Source organism: Cydia splendana, chromosome Z, assembly GCF_910591565.1.
Source record: "Cydia splendana chromosome Z, ilCydSple1.2, whole genome shotgun sequence".
Classification (NCBI taxonomy): domain Eukaryota; kingdom Metazoa; phylum Arthropoda; class Insecta; order Lepidoptera; family Tortricidae; genus Cydia; species Cydia splendana.
In genome coordinates, this window is record NC_085987.1 from 44,937,863 (window position 1) to 44,954,303 (window position 16,441).

The window sequence follows — 16,441 nt, forward strand, 5'->3', positions numbered from 1 at the left end:
TTTCGAAAATTATTGTAAAACTTTAAACAACCTTTTTTTTTTTCAAGTTTATGGTGCCGAGATTTTATAATTTTAAGGGCACTTATCGAATTATTGGTTACGATTGGAACTTATTAAAATATTGGTTAATATTGGAACTAATTCCAAGATTACGTGCAACATACAAATTCTTGGCAGAAATGTAGTGACAAAGCTATTTGTCGTTTGTAACAATTAAAACGGTACAACTTACCTTTACTACCTGCTTGTGCTCTTCATCTTTTATCTTTTGATCTTCTTTGAGGCCAGGCATTTTCTCAAGTGTTTCTTTATTAAGTGATTCTTCTTTTACTTGTACAAGCTGACTTTCCTTCAACCCTTCGTTATTAAGAGCAGCTTCTTCCTTTCGTTGGTCTTCTTCAGGTTTAGCATCATGTTTTTCTTTTTTGAATTTTTCTTCTTCTTCCGCTTTAACCTTGGCATCTTTTTTCTTTTGTTCTTTTTTTAGCTTAGCCTCTTTCTTTTCTTCCTCTACTTTAAGCTCAGCTTCTTGTTCTTCCTTTTCTTTCCTGACAACAGCCTCTTTTTTTTCTTGTTCAATTTTGGCGTTTTCTTCCTGTTCTATTTTGAGGTTAGACTCTTTTTCTTTAAGTTTAAGCTCGGCTTTTAGCTCCTTCGTGTCTTTTTTGACAGCAGCTTCAATTGTTTCTTGCTCTGTTTTAACCACGGAATCTTTTTCCTCCTGTTCTTTCTTGGGTTTGTCCTCTTTCATCTCTTCTTCAATTTGGAGGTTTTCTTTCTGCTCCACTATTACATTTTGAACAGAAGTTTCATTACATTCTTGTTCAATTTTAATCTTTTCTTCATGTCCTATCTTCAGCTTAGCCTCTTCTGATCCTTTTTCTTCTTCGGACTTAAGGTCAGTTACATGCTCATGCTGGGTCTGTTTTGGACTAGCCTCATGTTCCTCTTGTTTTTCCTTAAGTTTATCTTCTCGTAATTCAGTCTTTTCATCTCTCTCTTGTTTTTGTTTTAGACCAGCTTCTTTGTTTTCTTGCTCTTTCCTGAGGCTCTTTTCATTTTCTCCATGCTCTTCTGTAGGGTGAGCATCTTCTTCTTCTTGTTTAACTTTAGTATCCATTTTCTCTAGTTCTTTGTCAAGTGTTGCCTGCTTTTGTTTTTCTTCTTCAGCTCTAAGTTTTGCTTCCTTTTCATCTTGCTCTCGTTTTAGCCGCACTTCATTCTCACCTTGTTCTTGTTTAGCTATAGCGTCTTTTTCTTCCTGCTCTTTTTTAAGCTTAGCCTCTTTGTCTTCCTGTATTTTTTTAAGCTTAGCTTCTTTCTTTTCTTGTTTTGCCTTAAGTTTAGCTTCTTTTTCTTCTTCTTGTTTCTTGAGCAGAGCCTCTTTTGCTTCTTCTATTTGTTTTAATTTTGCTTCTTTCTCACCTTGTTGTTTGTCAAGGTCAGCCTTATCAACTTGTTCTTCAGTTTGCCTATCTTTCGTTTCTTTAGGTTTAGCATCATCGACTTTATTTAATTCATCCAAAGCTTCTTTGTTTTCCTGTTCTATCTTAGTGTCCGTTTCTCTAAATTCTTCGTGCATAGTTTCCTTTTCTTCTGCTTTTGAGTCTTCTATTGCTTCTTCTTTAGAAATTGTTTCTTTTACTACCTCTGCTGGTTGAATCGTCTCTTCAAACTGCTCTGTTTTCAGCTTAAACTCTTTGTTTTGTTGGCCTTCCTTAAGATCAGGCTCTTTTTGTTCTTCTTCAGCTTTCTTTTCTAGTGTTTCCTTAGGCTCACTATCGTTTACTTCTTGTTGAGCTACAATGTCAACTTTCTTCTCTGTTTCTCCCATATCCTGTTGTTTTTCTCGTTCTTCTTGAGCTGGATAATTTTGTTGTTTCTTCAATTGTTCTTTTTGTGATAATTCCACCTTATTGTTTTCTTCTTCTTGTTCGTTTTTTTGCTTTACTACAACCTCCTCCTTTTCTGGGATTGGTTTTTGTGCTTGAAGGAAATCTTTATTATCCTCTTGTTCCTTCTTTATAGAGATTTCTGTTTCTTTTGATTTATCTAAGGTGCTCACCTGAAGCTCGGCGTCAGATGCTTTTTCAGACAGAGCTTTTTCGATATCTTGATCTGTTTTCAACTCTTGTATTTTTGTCTCTTGGGTTTTCTCGGTTAAATCTTTAATGACCTCTTCTTCATCATCTGTTTGCGTTTCTTCGTCTTTCTTTGGCTTTAAACTTTTAATCGTTTTAGATATTGCCGGTTCTTGTGTTTCTGTTTTTGGCTCTTCTTCTTTCTTCTCTAACACATCTGTCCTTTGTTCTTCTTTGATGTCCTTATCTTCTGGTTTTGGAATCTCTGCCATGTGGTCTTTCGTTATGCTTGCATCCGCCTTAAGACTGCCTTGTTGAGTTTTATTTTCACTTGGTTCAAAACTAGCAGCCAGTTCTCGTTTTTCACTTTGTTCTTCTTTACTGATTGATAACAATGGTTCCGTGTCTTCCTGTTTTGATGTACTTGGCTGAGGCTCAACTGTTAGAAACTCTGGTTTTAAAGATAGATCAGCTGTTTGAGGTTCTTGGCCTTTACTTGCCAGAGTCGCAGTATCTTCCTGTACGTTGTCTTTTGAAACCTCTTTGAGGCTTTTATTGATACTTTCCTCCGTAGTTATTTTATCTGTTGTTGTGGTATCTGTCTCTGCTTTAGCGACTATTTCCGCAGTAATTTTCAATTGACTCGAGGAATCAGTAGTTTCACTTACTAGAATTTCTGCATCATTCCTAATTGCCGAATGATCTATTTGCTGATCTATAACCTTTAATTCTTCTGTAGTACTTTCTAATAATTGCACAGTGTCAGCCAACTTATTACTTTCTAGGTCATTTAATTGTGTTGCTTCAATTTTTTCGTGAGTTTCAACATCAGGCTTAACTTCTACGCTATCTTCTAAAACAATATCTTCTATCTCAGAAGATTTAGCGATTGCATCAGTCATTTTTAGTAGAAGTGTTGCTATATCTTTGAAAATTGGTATCTTTTGTTTCACTTCTAAAGTAGTCAAGGACTCTATTTTATTAAGATTAGATTTTATGCCTTTAATAGCTGCTAAGTAAGTTCTAGTAACCTCTGGACTGGATATGGAATGTGGTGTAACATTTTCATTAATAGTTAATTTTAATTCATTTAGAATAATTTTTGTAAATGCAGCATCACTCGGTAATCTTGCAGTTTTATCCAAGTTAATATAAAACTTGATATCTTCAAAGTGATTCAAAACTTTTCGAAGGGACTTCGAAAAGTTATTGTAATCCTTATTTTGTACATTTTTTATTGCTTTCAATATACTTTCGGATGGTTTTCCGTAGTTATCATACATGTATCTCTTCTGTATACTTTGAACAGTACTCCTCATGTTAGAGATACTGCTATATACAGAATGTACCGCATTAAATATACTTTCTTTTACCGATTCTGGTATTTCTACAATATCTTTTTCTAAAGCAAACACTTTCTCTTCTACCTGATCTAAACTTTGAATGACTTCAACGCCTTTGTCTATTAAAGTGTCTGCGTCTTTTAGGAAATTGTTTCTGAGAAGCTGCATGACATCTCTAAGAACATTAAGGTTTTCCACTATTTTTGACAAATCTCCTTTATTTTCAATTGCAATGTTTAGTAACTTTACCGTTGCCTCAGTTTCATCGGAACATTTTTCTAGTAAACTGTCTGTTTTTACTTCCTTTACTACGGTACCTGTTTAAAAAATTAAGTATTTATTAATTTTTATAAGAAACAATTAAGTTAAGCTAAAATATTTAGGGACAAGGCAATAATCTGAATGAGAAATAAAACACAAACGAAAGAGAGAAAATGTATGTTTCACGTCGGACTCTATGTAAATTTTGATGTGTTTTTGTATAGGCATTATAAGTTCAATTAAATACGCAATCAACGGTAGTCAGCTAAAAATATAAACGGGTTTTAATTCGTTACGTTCAAGTAAAAATTGGTATGATGTAACCGTCTCTCCCCTACTACAAGCCTATTTTTAACAGATATTTTAAAGTTCTACACAAAAGGAGTATAAAGAAAGAATTTGGACAATTACTATTAAATTTCTATGAAAAATACCTGTGATATCCCCTGTAGCACTCATGTTATTAACCAACAATTGTAATGTTGCACAAGCTTCTTGCAACAGCTCTGGTGGACTGTCCTCAGTGATCTGCAGTTGGACACTCCTCACACTGCACTCTAAGTCCTCTAGAGTTTCATTGAGCGTGTCATTCGATGCACCATCGTAATCTCTCTTCAGCTTAATGATAACGGTTTGGATCTCGTCGAGATTATCACGTAATGATTCTGTGTCATCTGAAGATCGCTCCGTGGTTCCGATCTTGTCGGTGACCTCTTGGAGTAAGGTTTCTAGGTGGTGCATTGATTCTCCTGCCATTTCTGTCGTTGGTTCTGTAAAATCAAATATATTTTTATCAGTAAAAAATAAATGATTAGTTTGATTAAATCAGGTTTCAATAGCTCAGTCTTGGTTGAAGAAACCGGATTCAAATCACGCCCGAATTGATGAAATATCCTTCAATTTAAAATTTATAAGACTGTTTCGCTTATGAAAACGCATATTGCAACTATAATTTAAAAAAATACTGAACACTAACCTGTAATAGTTGCTCTAGCCAAATCATCTTGTAAATGTGTTACAACTTCGGTTACTTTGGCCCATTCATTTACATCCAGATTTTGAACAATATTCTCAGTATTTTCTACAACAATAGCCTGAAAAGCTTCTAATGCTCCTTGAAGTTTTTCGACCAATTTGGCCTGTTCTTTTGACACTTCTTCCGTTTTAACTTTCTCAACTTCAATGAAACTGTCTTTTAATTCATTCGCAACCGCTATTGACTCTTTGAGTTCACTGACATCAATGAATTTCGATAAAACTTCGACGGTTTCAGCAATAGAAGCTGAAGTTAGCTCGTCTATGTGTTGAACAAGAGTGGCCGTTTCTGAAAGATAATAGGTAACAGAATATTTTTTGTAGAATATACAATAATCATGTGTAAGATTCGTAGTACTTTGTAGCACCATGTTAAGCAAACATAAGGGCCGGTTGCACCAAACCGTTTGCGTTCACCATCAGTAAAACGGTCCCTAAATTTTATTCTATGAAACTTTTCATGGTTCACTGTTGAGTGGCGTTCTATAGGTGTACGTCAATTGTGGTTAGTGCAACTGACCCTAATTTTCCAGTAACTATGTATTATGCCACCAACTTTTTGATTTCTGTTGCGATACGAATTACCTTAAAAATAGTATCTTAAGCGTGTTAAAATTATTATGACTCTTCATTGATTAGGTAAATATAAGTTTACAACTAATTCAACTGGTTATTTACACATGCAAGTATACAACTAAAATTAAATATGTAACTGTGAAAAACATTATAGTGTGCTCGAGAAACTGAAAACGGTGAAAAATAGAGATACTAATCCTAAAAATAAGTGTGGTACCTCATTAGATTCGTCATGATGCCTAGAAAAATGTATTCGAAGCGTGTATTAGCACACAAAAAATATCAAAAGTTATGAACAAAAAAAGGGGGAAAAAGTAGATATTTTTTATTTCCCCAATATCTCAAAAAGTATTAATATTTAAGAAACCAAACATAATATTATAAAAGAGGAGGATATTTGCAATAAAACATTCCATACTTGCAGAACCGTATCTCCATTATTTATACTTTTTATTCAACGCTGAACACAGCCCTCCGCGCCTCTTTTTCGGGAAACGCGCTCAGCGTGAAAAAGCGAGTACGTAACATTAAATATAATTTTTAAGATATTAAATATTTATTGTTTTTTTTTTTTTTAATTATGGTGTATTTAAAACATGTCAACAGATGTACAACTTGCAGAAATTTACCTTAAAGTTATTTTTTCAACAAGTTAGGCAATTTTTAATTAACAACATTTTCTCGAACTACCTTCTTTATTGAAAACGATACAAAATGTATAAATGACTATCGTAAAATTTTGCCGCTTTCTAGAGCACGTCTCATATACATGCTTAATAAGATTAAATTATAAAAGTCCTATTATTATAGAAAATTGACAAAAAACGAAAAATCAAGGTAAAATTGTAAAATGTAAAACAATATTATAATTTATAACCAAACTATTGATTTTTTCAGAAATTTTATAACGTGATCTTATTAAGCATATATATGAGAAAGGCTCCAGAAAGCGACAAAATTTTACGATAGTTATTGATACATTTTTTTATCCTTTTTAATAAAGAAGGTAGTAGTAAAATTTTAAAATTTTAAAGTTAAAAATTGCCTAACTTGTTGAAAAAATAACTTTAAGTAAATTTCTGCAAGTAGTACCTACTTCAATGAACGAATGAATGAACTTACTTTTAAAATTATATTTGATGTTACGTACTCGACTTTTCACGCCGCGCGCGTTTTCCGAAAATGAGGCGCGGAGGGCTGTGTTCAGCGTTGAATAAAAAGTAAACTAATGGAGATACGGTTCTGCAAGTATGGAATGTTTTATTGGAAATGTCCTCTTCTTTTATAATATTAATTTTGGTTTCTTAAATATTAATACTTTTTGAGATATTGGGGAAATAAAAAAGATCTACTTTTTTCCCCCTTTTATTGTTTATAACTTTTGATATTTTTTGTGCGCTAATATACGCTTCGAATACATTTTTCTAGGCATCATGACGAATCTAATGAGGTATTTTTAGGATTATTATCTCTATTTTTCACAGTTTTAAGTTTCTCGACTACACTATTAGTGTAGTGTGGTGTACACATTATGTGAAATATGTTTGTGCGTGTTTACAATATATATCATATTTCAAAAATATCTTATCTTTCTATTATATAGTCATCTGTGTTCAGAAGGTTTTTATTACCCGACTGTGCGACGCTAAGGAGGGTAATGTGTGTTAACAGTAAGTATCTGCGTAAATAACATATGTAAAATTTTATTCATGGGCAATATATAAACACGAAAATATATCATCGATAAGATTTGATTTATTTGGCTGCTTCATAAAGAAATCCTTCATATTATCTACAATATTTGTGGACGTTTTTGCGCATACTTTGGTGAGGTATGTAAAAACAATGCATTTACTGATTCTTTGTTAAAGCTACATTTATTTCGTTATTATTGTTAATATATTGTAAGCTATGGCCAAATTACGACAATGCCAATGTTAAATTACACATTTTTGTGTTAATTTAGAATTTAGATACTACCGTGACACAATACAATATTCAAAAATGTTATCATTTGGCTTTGGAACTGATTTTTTCAATAATCTATCTAATAAAACTTAATTTGCAATAATATTGTATTGTATTACCTATTTAAAAAAGTAATCAGAAAATTGTATTCATACTAGTACATTAATAGAAAATCTATTTAAAAATAAACTGTAGCTTGACGTAATTTTTTTTAAATACTTGAATTAAATTATAAATCTTAATAAAATATGTTTCCAAAGCCAAAATAAGTTGCTTGTTTTACATTACAACATTGACCTTTTTGTTAAGTATAGCAAAACTGACTTTTGAAATTATTTACCAATTGGTTTTTGGATATCCTCTTCTGACCGGATTTCACTGATTTCAACCGGTACAGTTAATTCCTGTTGAAAATCAGCGGTTTTCAAAGTCAATGTTATTGGTTGTGAGTTGGTTACCGATTCTAATGGTTCTTCAGTAAGTTTCGCCACAGCCGCGCTACTAGTATCTACATTCGAAATATCATTAGCAATAATTGTAGTCTCGCTGTCAGCTTGTTGTTTGTCAAGACTCTCTTCTGTGACTACTGCCGTTTCCAGGATATCTGCATCTAGCAGTAATTGTTCTTCTATAGGTTCTAAAACGGATAGTGGTTCCATAATAGACACGTTTTCAAACATATCTGTTGACGTAATAATGGCGTTAGATGCTTCTATATCATCTAATTTTTCTATATCCGTTGTGGATTGTAACACAGTTGGTGATTCAACTACAATTTGCTCTTCGTTTATGTTGCTAGCTACAAGACTCGGGGGTTCGATTTCAGTCACATTTTCTAACAGACTCATGGTTGTTTCTAGAACATCTAGAGTTTCTGGTGCAAAAATATGCTCCGACTCTATAGGAGATTTCAAAACAGAGTCTATCACAGCCGATGTCTCTTCAGAAACTTTTTGTAGTACATCCGTTGCTGTTTCTGTAATATGACATGCTTGCTCAACAGCTTCTTGTATCAAATTAGTAACAGATTGTTTGATATCACATATATTTTCATCTGTCAATTCATTGCCTAAGACAGGATCTAAGATAGAAGCAGTTTCATTGATAGAGACTTTTTCTATCAAATCGAGTGATGTTTCTACCGCTTTAGGTAGTTCTAATGTAGCATTTTTTTCCATATCAGTAACTGATTGTAAAATAGTGGGTGATTCAACCATGATCTGTTCCATATAAATATTTCCATCAGTAACACTTTGGGATTCAACTAAAACAACATTTTCTAGCATATTAGATGTTGTTTCCAAGACATCTGGAATCTCCATAACAGTTTCGTCGGTTACTATAGGAGACTGTAAAATGGGAACTGAGGTTGTTAATACTTGTTCTGCATCAGCAGGTATGCCCGTTTCCGTTATTTCAAATGCTATTTCGACAGCTTCTTGAATTGAATCCTGAACAGTTTGTTTGACACCAGATAATTCACCATCATTCATTACTTCTTCTACAACTGAATGTACCATGGTCGGAGTTTCTGTAATAGTAGCCTGCATGAAAGCAGTGTTTACTTCAATAGCATCAGTAGTTTCAGTCACATCCAACTTTTCCAAATCACTTACAGATTCTAATACAGTGGATGTATCTACTGTGGTCTGTTCTGTAATTAAACTGCTTTCCGTGGTATTGGGCGTATCCGTCAACGACACGTTATCGACCAATTCATCCGTTGTTTCTAAAACAGCTGTTTCTATAACGGTTACTTTATCTCTATCTATAGTAGGTTCTGCTACATCTGAATGTACCATAGTCGGGGTTTCTGTAATAGTAGCCTGATTTAAATCAGAGCTTGCTTCAACAGCACCAGTTGTTTCAGTCACATCCAATTTTTCCAAATCACTTACCGATTCTAATACAGTAGGTGTATCTACTATAGTCGGTTCTGTAATTAAACTGCTTTCCGTGGCATTGGCCGTCTCTATCAACGACACCTTATCTACCAATTCATCCGTTGTTTCTAAAACAGCTGTTTCTTTTACGGTTACTTTATCTGTATCCTTAGTAGGTTCTGCTACATCTGAATGTACCATAGTCGGGGTTTCTGTAATAGTAGCCTGATTCAAATCAGAGCTTGCTTCAACAGCATCCGTTGTTTCAGCCACATTCAATTTTTCCAAATCACATACAGATTCTAATACAGTAGGTGTATCTACTATAGTCGGTTCTGTAATTAAACTGCTTTCCGTGGCATTGGGCGTCTCCATGAACGACACGTTATCCACTACTTCATCCGTTGTTTCTGAAACAGCTGTTTCTATTACGGTTACTTTATCTGTATCCATAGTAGGTTCTGCTACATCTGAATGTACCATAGTCGGGGTTTCTGTAATAGTAGCCTGATTTAAATCAGAGCTTGCTTCAACAGCACCAGTTATTTCAGTCACATCCAATTTTTTGAAATCACTTACAGATTCTAATACAGTAGGTGTATCTACTATAGTCGGTTCTGTAATTAAACTGCTTTCCGTGGTATTGGGCGTCTCTATCAACGACACGTTATCTACCAATTCATCCGTTGTTTCTAAAACAGCTGTTTCTATTACGGTTACTTTATCTGTATCCACAGTAGGTTCTGCTACATCTGAATGTATCATAGTCGAGGCTTCTGTAATAGTAGCCTGATTCAAATCAGAGCTTGCTTCAACAGCATCAGTTGTTTCAGCCACATTTAATTTTTCCAAATCACTTACAGATTCTAATACAGTAGGTGTATCTACTATAGTCGGTTCTGTAATTAAACTGCTTTCCGTGGCATTGGACGTCTCTATCAACGACACCTTATCTACCAATTCATCCGTTGTTTCTAAAACAGCTGTTTCTTTTACGGTTACTTTATCTGTATCCTTAGTAGGTTCTGCTACATCTGAATGTACCATAGTCGGGGTTTCTGTAATAGTAGCCTGATTCAAATCAGAGCTTGCTTCAACAGCATCCGTTGTTTCAGCCACATTCAATTTTTCCAAATCACATACAGATTCTAATACAGTAGGTGTATCTACTATAGTCGGTTCTGTAATTAAACTGCTTTCCGTGGCATTGGGCGTCTCCATGACCGACACGTTATCCACTACTTCATCCGTTGTTTCTGAAACAGCTGTTTCTATTACGGTTACTTTATCTGTATCTATAGTAGGTTCTGTTACATCTGAATGTACCATAGTCGGGGTTTCTGTAATAGTAGCCTGATTTAAATCAGAGCTTGCTTCAACAGCACCAGTTATTTCAGTCACATCCAATTTTTTGAAATCACTTACAGATTCTAATACAGTAGGTGTATCTACTATAGTCGGTTCTGTAATTAAACTGCTTTCCGTGGTATTGGGCGTCTCTATCAACGACACGTTATCTACCAATTCATCCGTTGTTTCTAAAACAGCTGTTTCTATTACGGTTACTTTATCTGTATCCACAGTAGGTTCTGCTACATCTGAATGTATCATAGTCGAGGCTTCTGTAATAGTAGCCTGATTCAAATCAGAGCTTGCTTCAACAGCATCAGTTGTTTCAGCCACATTTAATTTTTCCAAATCACTTACAGATTCTAATACAGTAGGTGTATCTACTATAGTCGGTTCTGTAATTAAACTGCTTTCCGTGGCATTGGACGTCTCTATCAACGACACCTTATCTACCAATTCATCCGTTGTTTCTAAAACAGCTGTTTCTATTACGGTTACTTTATCTGTATCCATAGTAGGTTCTGCTACATCTGAATGTACCATAGTCGGGGTTTCTGTAATAGTAGCCTGATTTAAATCAGAGCTTGCTTCAACAGCACCAGTTATTTCAGTCACATCCAATTTTTTGAAATCACTTACAGATTCTAATACAGTAGGTGTATCTACTATAGTCGGTTCTGTAATTAAACTGCTTTCCGTGGTATTGGGCGTCTCTATCAACGACACGTTATCTACCAATTCATCCGTTGTTTCTAAAACAGCTGTTTCTATTACGGTTACTTTATCTGTATCCACAGTAGGTTCTGCTACATCTGAATGTATCATAGTCGAGGGTTCTGTAATAGTAGCCTGATTTAAATCAGAGCTTGCTTCAACAGCACCAGTTGTTTCAGTCACATCCAATTTTTCGAAATCACTTACAGATTCTAATACAATAGGTGTATCTACTATAGTCGGTTCTGTAATTAAACTGCTTTCCGTGGCATTGGACGTCTCTATCAACGACACCTTATCTACCAATTCATCCGTTGTTTCTAAACCAGCTGTTTCTATTACGATTACTTTATCTGTATCCACAGTAGGTTCTGCTACATCTGAATGTATCATAGTCGAGGCTTCTGTAATAGTAGCCTGATTCGAATCAGAGCTTGCTTCAACAGCATCAGTTGTTTCAGTCACATCCAACTTTTCCAAATCACTTACAGATTCTAATACAGTAGGTGCATCTACTATAGTCGGTTCTGTAATTAAACTGCTTTCCGTAGTATTGGGCATCTCTATCAACGACACGTTATCTACCAATTCATCCGTTGTTTCTAAACCAGCTGTTTCTATTACGATTAATTTATCTGTATCCACAGTAGGTTCTGCTACATCTGAATGTATCATAGTCGAGGCTTCTGTAATAGTAGCCTGATTCAAATCAGAGCTTGCTTCAACAGCATCAGTTGTTTCAGCCACATTTAATTTTTCCAAATCACTTACAGATTCTAATACAGTAGGTGTATCTACTATAGTCGGTTCTGTAATTAAACTGCTTTCCGTGGTATTGGGCGTCTCTATCAACGTTACGTTATCTACCAATTCATCCGTTGTTTCTAAAACAGCTGTTTCTATTACGATTACTTTATCTGTATCCATAGTAGGTTCTGCTACATCTAAATGTACCATAGTCGGGGTTTCTGTAATAGTAGCCTGATTCAAATCAGAGCTAGCTTCAACAGCATCAGTTGTTTCAGTCACGTCCAATTTTTCCAAATCACTTACAGATTCTAATACAGTAGGTGTATCAACTATAGTCGGTTCTGTAATTAAACTGCTTTCCGTGGCATTGGACGTCTCTATCAACGACACCTTATTCAATTCATCCGTTGTTTCTAAAACAGCTGTTTCTATTACGGTTACTTTATCTGTATCCACAGTAGGTTCTGCTACATCTGAATGTATCATAGTCGAGGCTTCTGTAATAGTAGCCTGATTCAAATCAGAGCTTGCTTCAACAGCATTAGTTGTTTCAGCCACATTTAATTTTTCCAAATCACTTACAGATTCTAATACAGTAGGTGTATCTACTATAGTCGGTTCTGTAATTAAACTGCTTTCCGTGGTATTGGGCATCTCTATCAACGACACGTTATCTACCAATTCATCCGTTGTTTCTAAAACAGCTGTTTCTATTACGATTACTTTATCTGTATCCATAGTAGGTTCTGCTACATCTGAATGTACCATAGTCGGGGTTTCTATAATAGTAGCCTGATTCAAATCAGAGCTTGCTTCAACAGCATCAGTTGTTTTAGTCACGTCCAATTTTTCCAAATCACTTACAGATTCTAATACAGTAGGTGTATCTACTATAGTCGGTTCTGTAATTAAACTGTTTTCCGTGGTATTGGGCATCTCCATCAACGGTACGTTTTCCACCAATTCATTTGTTGTTTCTAGAATAGCTGTTTCTACTACGGTTACTTTTTCTGTATCCATAGTAGATTCCATAGTAGGTTCTATTACATCTGAATGAGTTATAGTTGGAGTTTCTATAATAGTAGCCTGATTCAAATCAGAGCTTGCTTCAACAGCATCAGTTGTTTCAGCCACGTCTAATTTATCCAAATCACTTACAGATCCTAATACAGTAGGTGTATCTACTATAGTCGGTTCTGAAATTATACTGCTTTCCATGGTATTGGGCGTCTCCATCAACGGCACGTTTTCGATCAATTCATTTGTTGTCTCTAGAACAGCTGTTTTTATTACGGTTACTTTATCTGTATCCATAGTAGATTCCTTAGTAGGTTCTGCTACATCTGAATGTACCATAGTCAGGGTTTCTGTAATAGTAGACTGATTCAAATCAGAGCTTGCTTCACCTGCATCAGTTGTTTCACTCACATCCAATTTATCAAAATCACTTACAGATTCTAATACAGTAGGTGTATCTACTAAAGTCTGTTCTGTAATTATACTGCTTTCCTTGGTACTGTGCGTCTCCACCAACGCCATGCTATCCACCAATTGTTCCGTTGGTTCTGAAACAGCTGTTTCCATTATGATCGCTTTATCTGTATCCATAGTAGATACCGTAGTAGGTTCTACTGTAACTTGTTCTGCATTAATGTCTGTTACAGCTAGTGTTTCTACTGCAATCACCATGTCTAGTGAATCACTTAATGTTTCTGTAACCTCAAAGGTTGACGCAATAGCTGACGGCTCCATATCAGTTAAATTTTCTGCAATATTTTGCGATTCCTCTGTACTAAGTTGTTTATCAAGGATAGGCTCGGTAAAGTTTTGTATTTCATTTGTTAATGTTGTTTCTAACAAATCCTTTGACGACTCTATAATAGCTTGCGTTTTTTCCGCTTCAATTTTGTCTAATTCTTGCGTGGATTTTAAGATAGTAACTGATTCTACTGAAACTGCTTCTATTTCTTTAGTATTTTCTATGATCATGGGTGTTTCTTGTGAACATTCATTTTTAAGTACTTCAGCAGTTGTTCCTAAAATATCGGGCGTTTCTATTACTAATGCTTCAGAATGTTCAAGTGATAGTTCTTGCTCTGTTGTATCTGTAGGTCCTGGGGTAGATAAACTTTGTGACAATTCTGTGGCCATTTCGGTTATTTCACATGTACTTATTTTTGCTTCTAACTCCAAATTAGCAGCAATTTGTATAACGTCAGATAATTCGACCAACGCTTCTTCTTTATTAAACGAATTCTCTATAACAGTTGACTCTACCAAATGGTGTTTCTCGGGAATATCCTTAGTAGTTTCTAAAATATCAGGCGTTTCTGAAATTGCTACGTGAACTATATCTAAAGTAGCTAAATCTGATATTTTTTCCTCTTCTTTTATAATAGCAGTTGTTTCTAAGATTTTTACAGATTCCGCCGCAACTTGCTCTGTAACAATTGAGACAGCAGGCTCTTCTAATACTGTAGTGGATTTAATCTCAACTTTGTCAACCGCAGTTTCCGTAGCTGTGGGTATTAAAGCTGTAATTTCTTCTGAAATAGCGGTTGAATATTCCAAGATTGTTGGACTTAACATGCAAGCATTTGTTTCAATGGAAGGCTCTAAATCTACCGTAGATATATCTAAATCTTCTTTTTTAGTGACAGATTCTAAAATTGTCGCTGTCTCAGTTACAACTTGTTCCGTTTGGTGTGGATTTTCTGACACATTTGTTAACATATCTTTAGCAGCCATAAATTGTACCTCTGTAGCTGATTCCAAAATAGTTGGAATTTCAATAATTACCTCATCTTTTTTGACTGATGTTTCCAATACTGTTGGTGATTCCATAGAAATAGCATCTTCAAATAAATCTGAAGTAGTGTCGAATGCCACAGGCGTTTCAATAGTAACATCTTTTTTACCAACAATTGATTCTAATAGGGTAGGAGTTTCCATGACAATAGCATCTTCGAATAAGTCTGCGGCAGAATCTAAATCAACTGTAACATTTGTAACTGCTTCTTCACAATATTGTTTATCTCCTACAGTTTTACTTTCAGTGTTTTCTTCAGCTGTAATACTAATGCATTCTTGCACATTCGTTTCAGATATGGGTTTATCTTTTTTAACCAAAACAATGGAAAGATCAGTATCAGTATCTGTTTCCTTAACTTCATTTTTTTCTAATTTAATATTCACTTCTGAAAACAATTCTGACCCTTTATTTATATCCTCCACTGTAATCGAAGTTGTAGCGTTTTCATCTCTTTGTTCTTTTTTAATAGATGTAAGTTCAAGATTTTCTAAGTCCAACTTTAAATTTGTAACGACAGCAGTTAAGTTTTGCAAATCAGGCTTTTCTGCGATATTTTCTAGGACGAATGTTTCGATGACACTCAAAGCCGTTTGAAGTTTCGTAGCAAGTTTTGTTATATCTGCAGTATTATTGGCAACAATACTTTTAGTCTGTACTAAAACGTCTGTTTGGTCTTTTTGTAGTTGTACTACTTCAACATTTGTAACAGTTACTTTATTTTCACTATCTTGATCTACATGTTCTGTTACAGAAGGGACTTGTTTATTTTGACCAGATTTTATGTCAGTCAGTTCACAATATTTACCATGATCTTCTTCAACAGCATCGATATCCGAAATAATCATGATTAAATCGTATGCCGAATGTAACGATCCGTCGACGATTTCAGTATCAAGTGGTATAGATTGTAGTGTGTGTGTGATTTCGGTTGTGTATTCATTGAGGTGTTGCAAAAGTGTTTCTGAAATTAGAATCAAACAATAAATTTTAATTAAAATAATCATAATGTAAAAAATATTGCTAGTTTATTAGTAGGAACATTATCAATGCATTATTATGTAACTTATAATATAAATTAATATCCGATCTTGGTCAAATTAGCAGTTTGCAAAATGACGTACCTACTCTAAATGTAAAAACAAAAGTAAACTTCAGCAGGTTTGTTTCTTTTACGGTAAAATGTATGGAATTATAAGTATTACAACTAATTCAGTATTCACTTGTTGGTTATAACATGGAATAGGTAAAAAGATAGAGGATATTGAAAAGAGAGAGAAAAATACTAGGATGACTAGGATGGTTAATCCTCTTTTTTATGATCACGTAAAGTATTGAAACTAAAGTGTTTTAGGGAAATAGACTCAGTGGCTAAGATACGAAAGGCGTCGTCATGTATAAATTAAACCTAGGTGTCGTTTCAAGTAGTAGAACAAACCTGTTGCAAGTTGGTTTGTCTAAGCAATGAAATAATGAGTTTTATAGTACCTATGGCGCTACTTTCCGGCACTAGTGCGGGAAAAAGCACTTTCTGTGCCTATGTCGAAAAATTAAAGTGCCATATGTAGGTACTGTAAAACGTTGTACGATAGACGTGGGAATAGGTAATTCGCAACGAGTGGTGATAAATTAAACACGACCGAAGGGAGTATTTTAAATCGACACTAGTTG

At 34.6% G+C, this 16,441-nt stretch overlaps 1 protein-coding gene across 5 annotated transcripts in view; it reads right to left on the reverse strand.

The window, feature by feature from the left end:
- Positions 1 to 16,441, reverse strand: part of LOC134804032 (titin homolog) — a 114,910-nt gene that overhangs the window by 72,532 nt on the left and 25,937 nt on the right. For 4 of the 5 annotated variants that reach the window (XM_063776901.1, XM_063776898.1, XM_063776900.1 and 1 more), the window contains 4 exons: positions 7,605 to 15,734; positions 4,662 to 5,009; positions 4,120 to 4,455; positions 233 to 3,741 (listed from right to left, as the gene is read on the reverse strand). In XM_063776901.1, coding sequence (XP_063632971.1) covers positions 233 to 3,741; positions 4,120 to 4,455; positions 4,662 to 5,009; positions 7,605 to 15,734 — 12,323 coding nt within the window. The remainder of the gene's footprint in view (positions 1 to 232; positions 3,742 to 4,119; positions 4,456 to 4,661; positions 5,010 to 7,604; positions 15,735 to 16,441) is intronic. The other variant, XM_063776902.1, reaches the window with a different exon arrangement.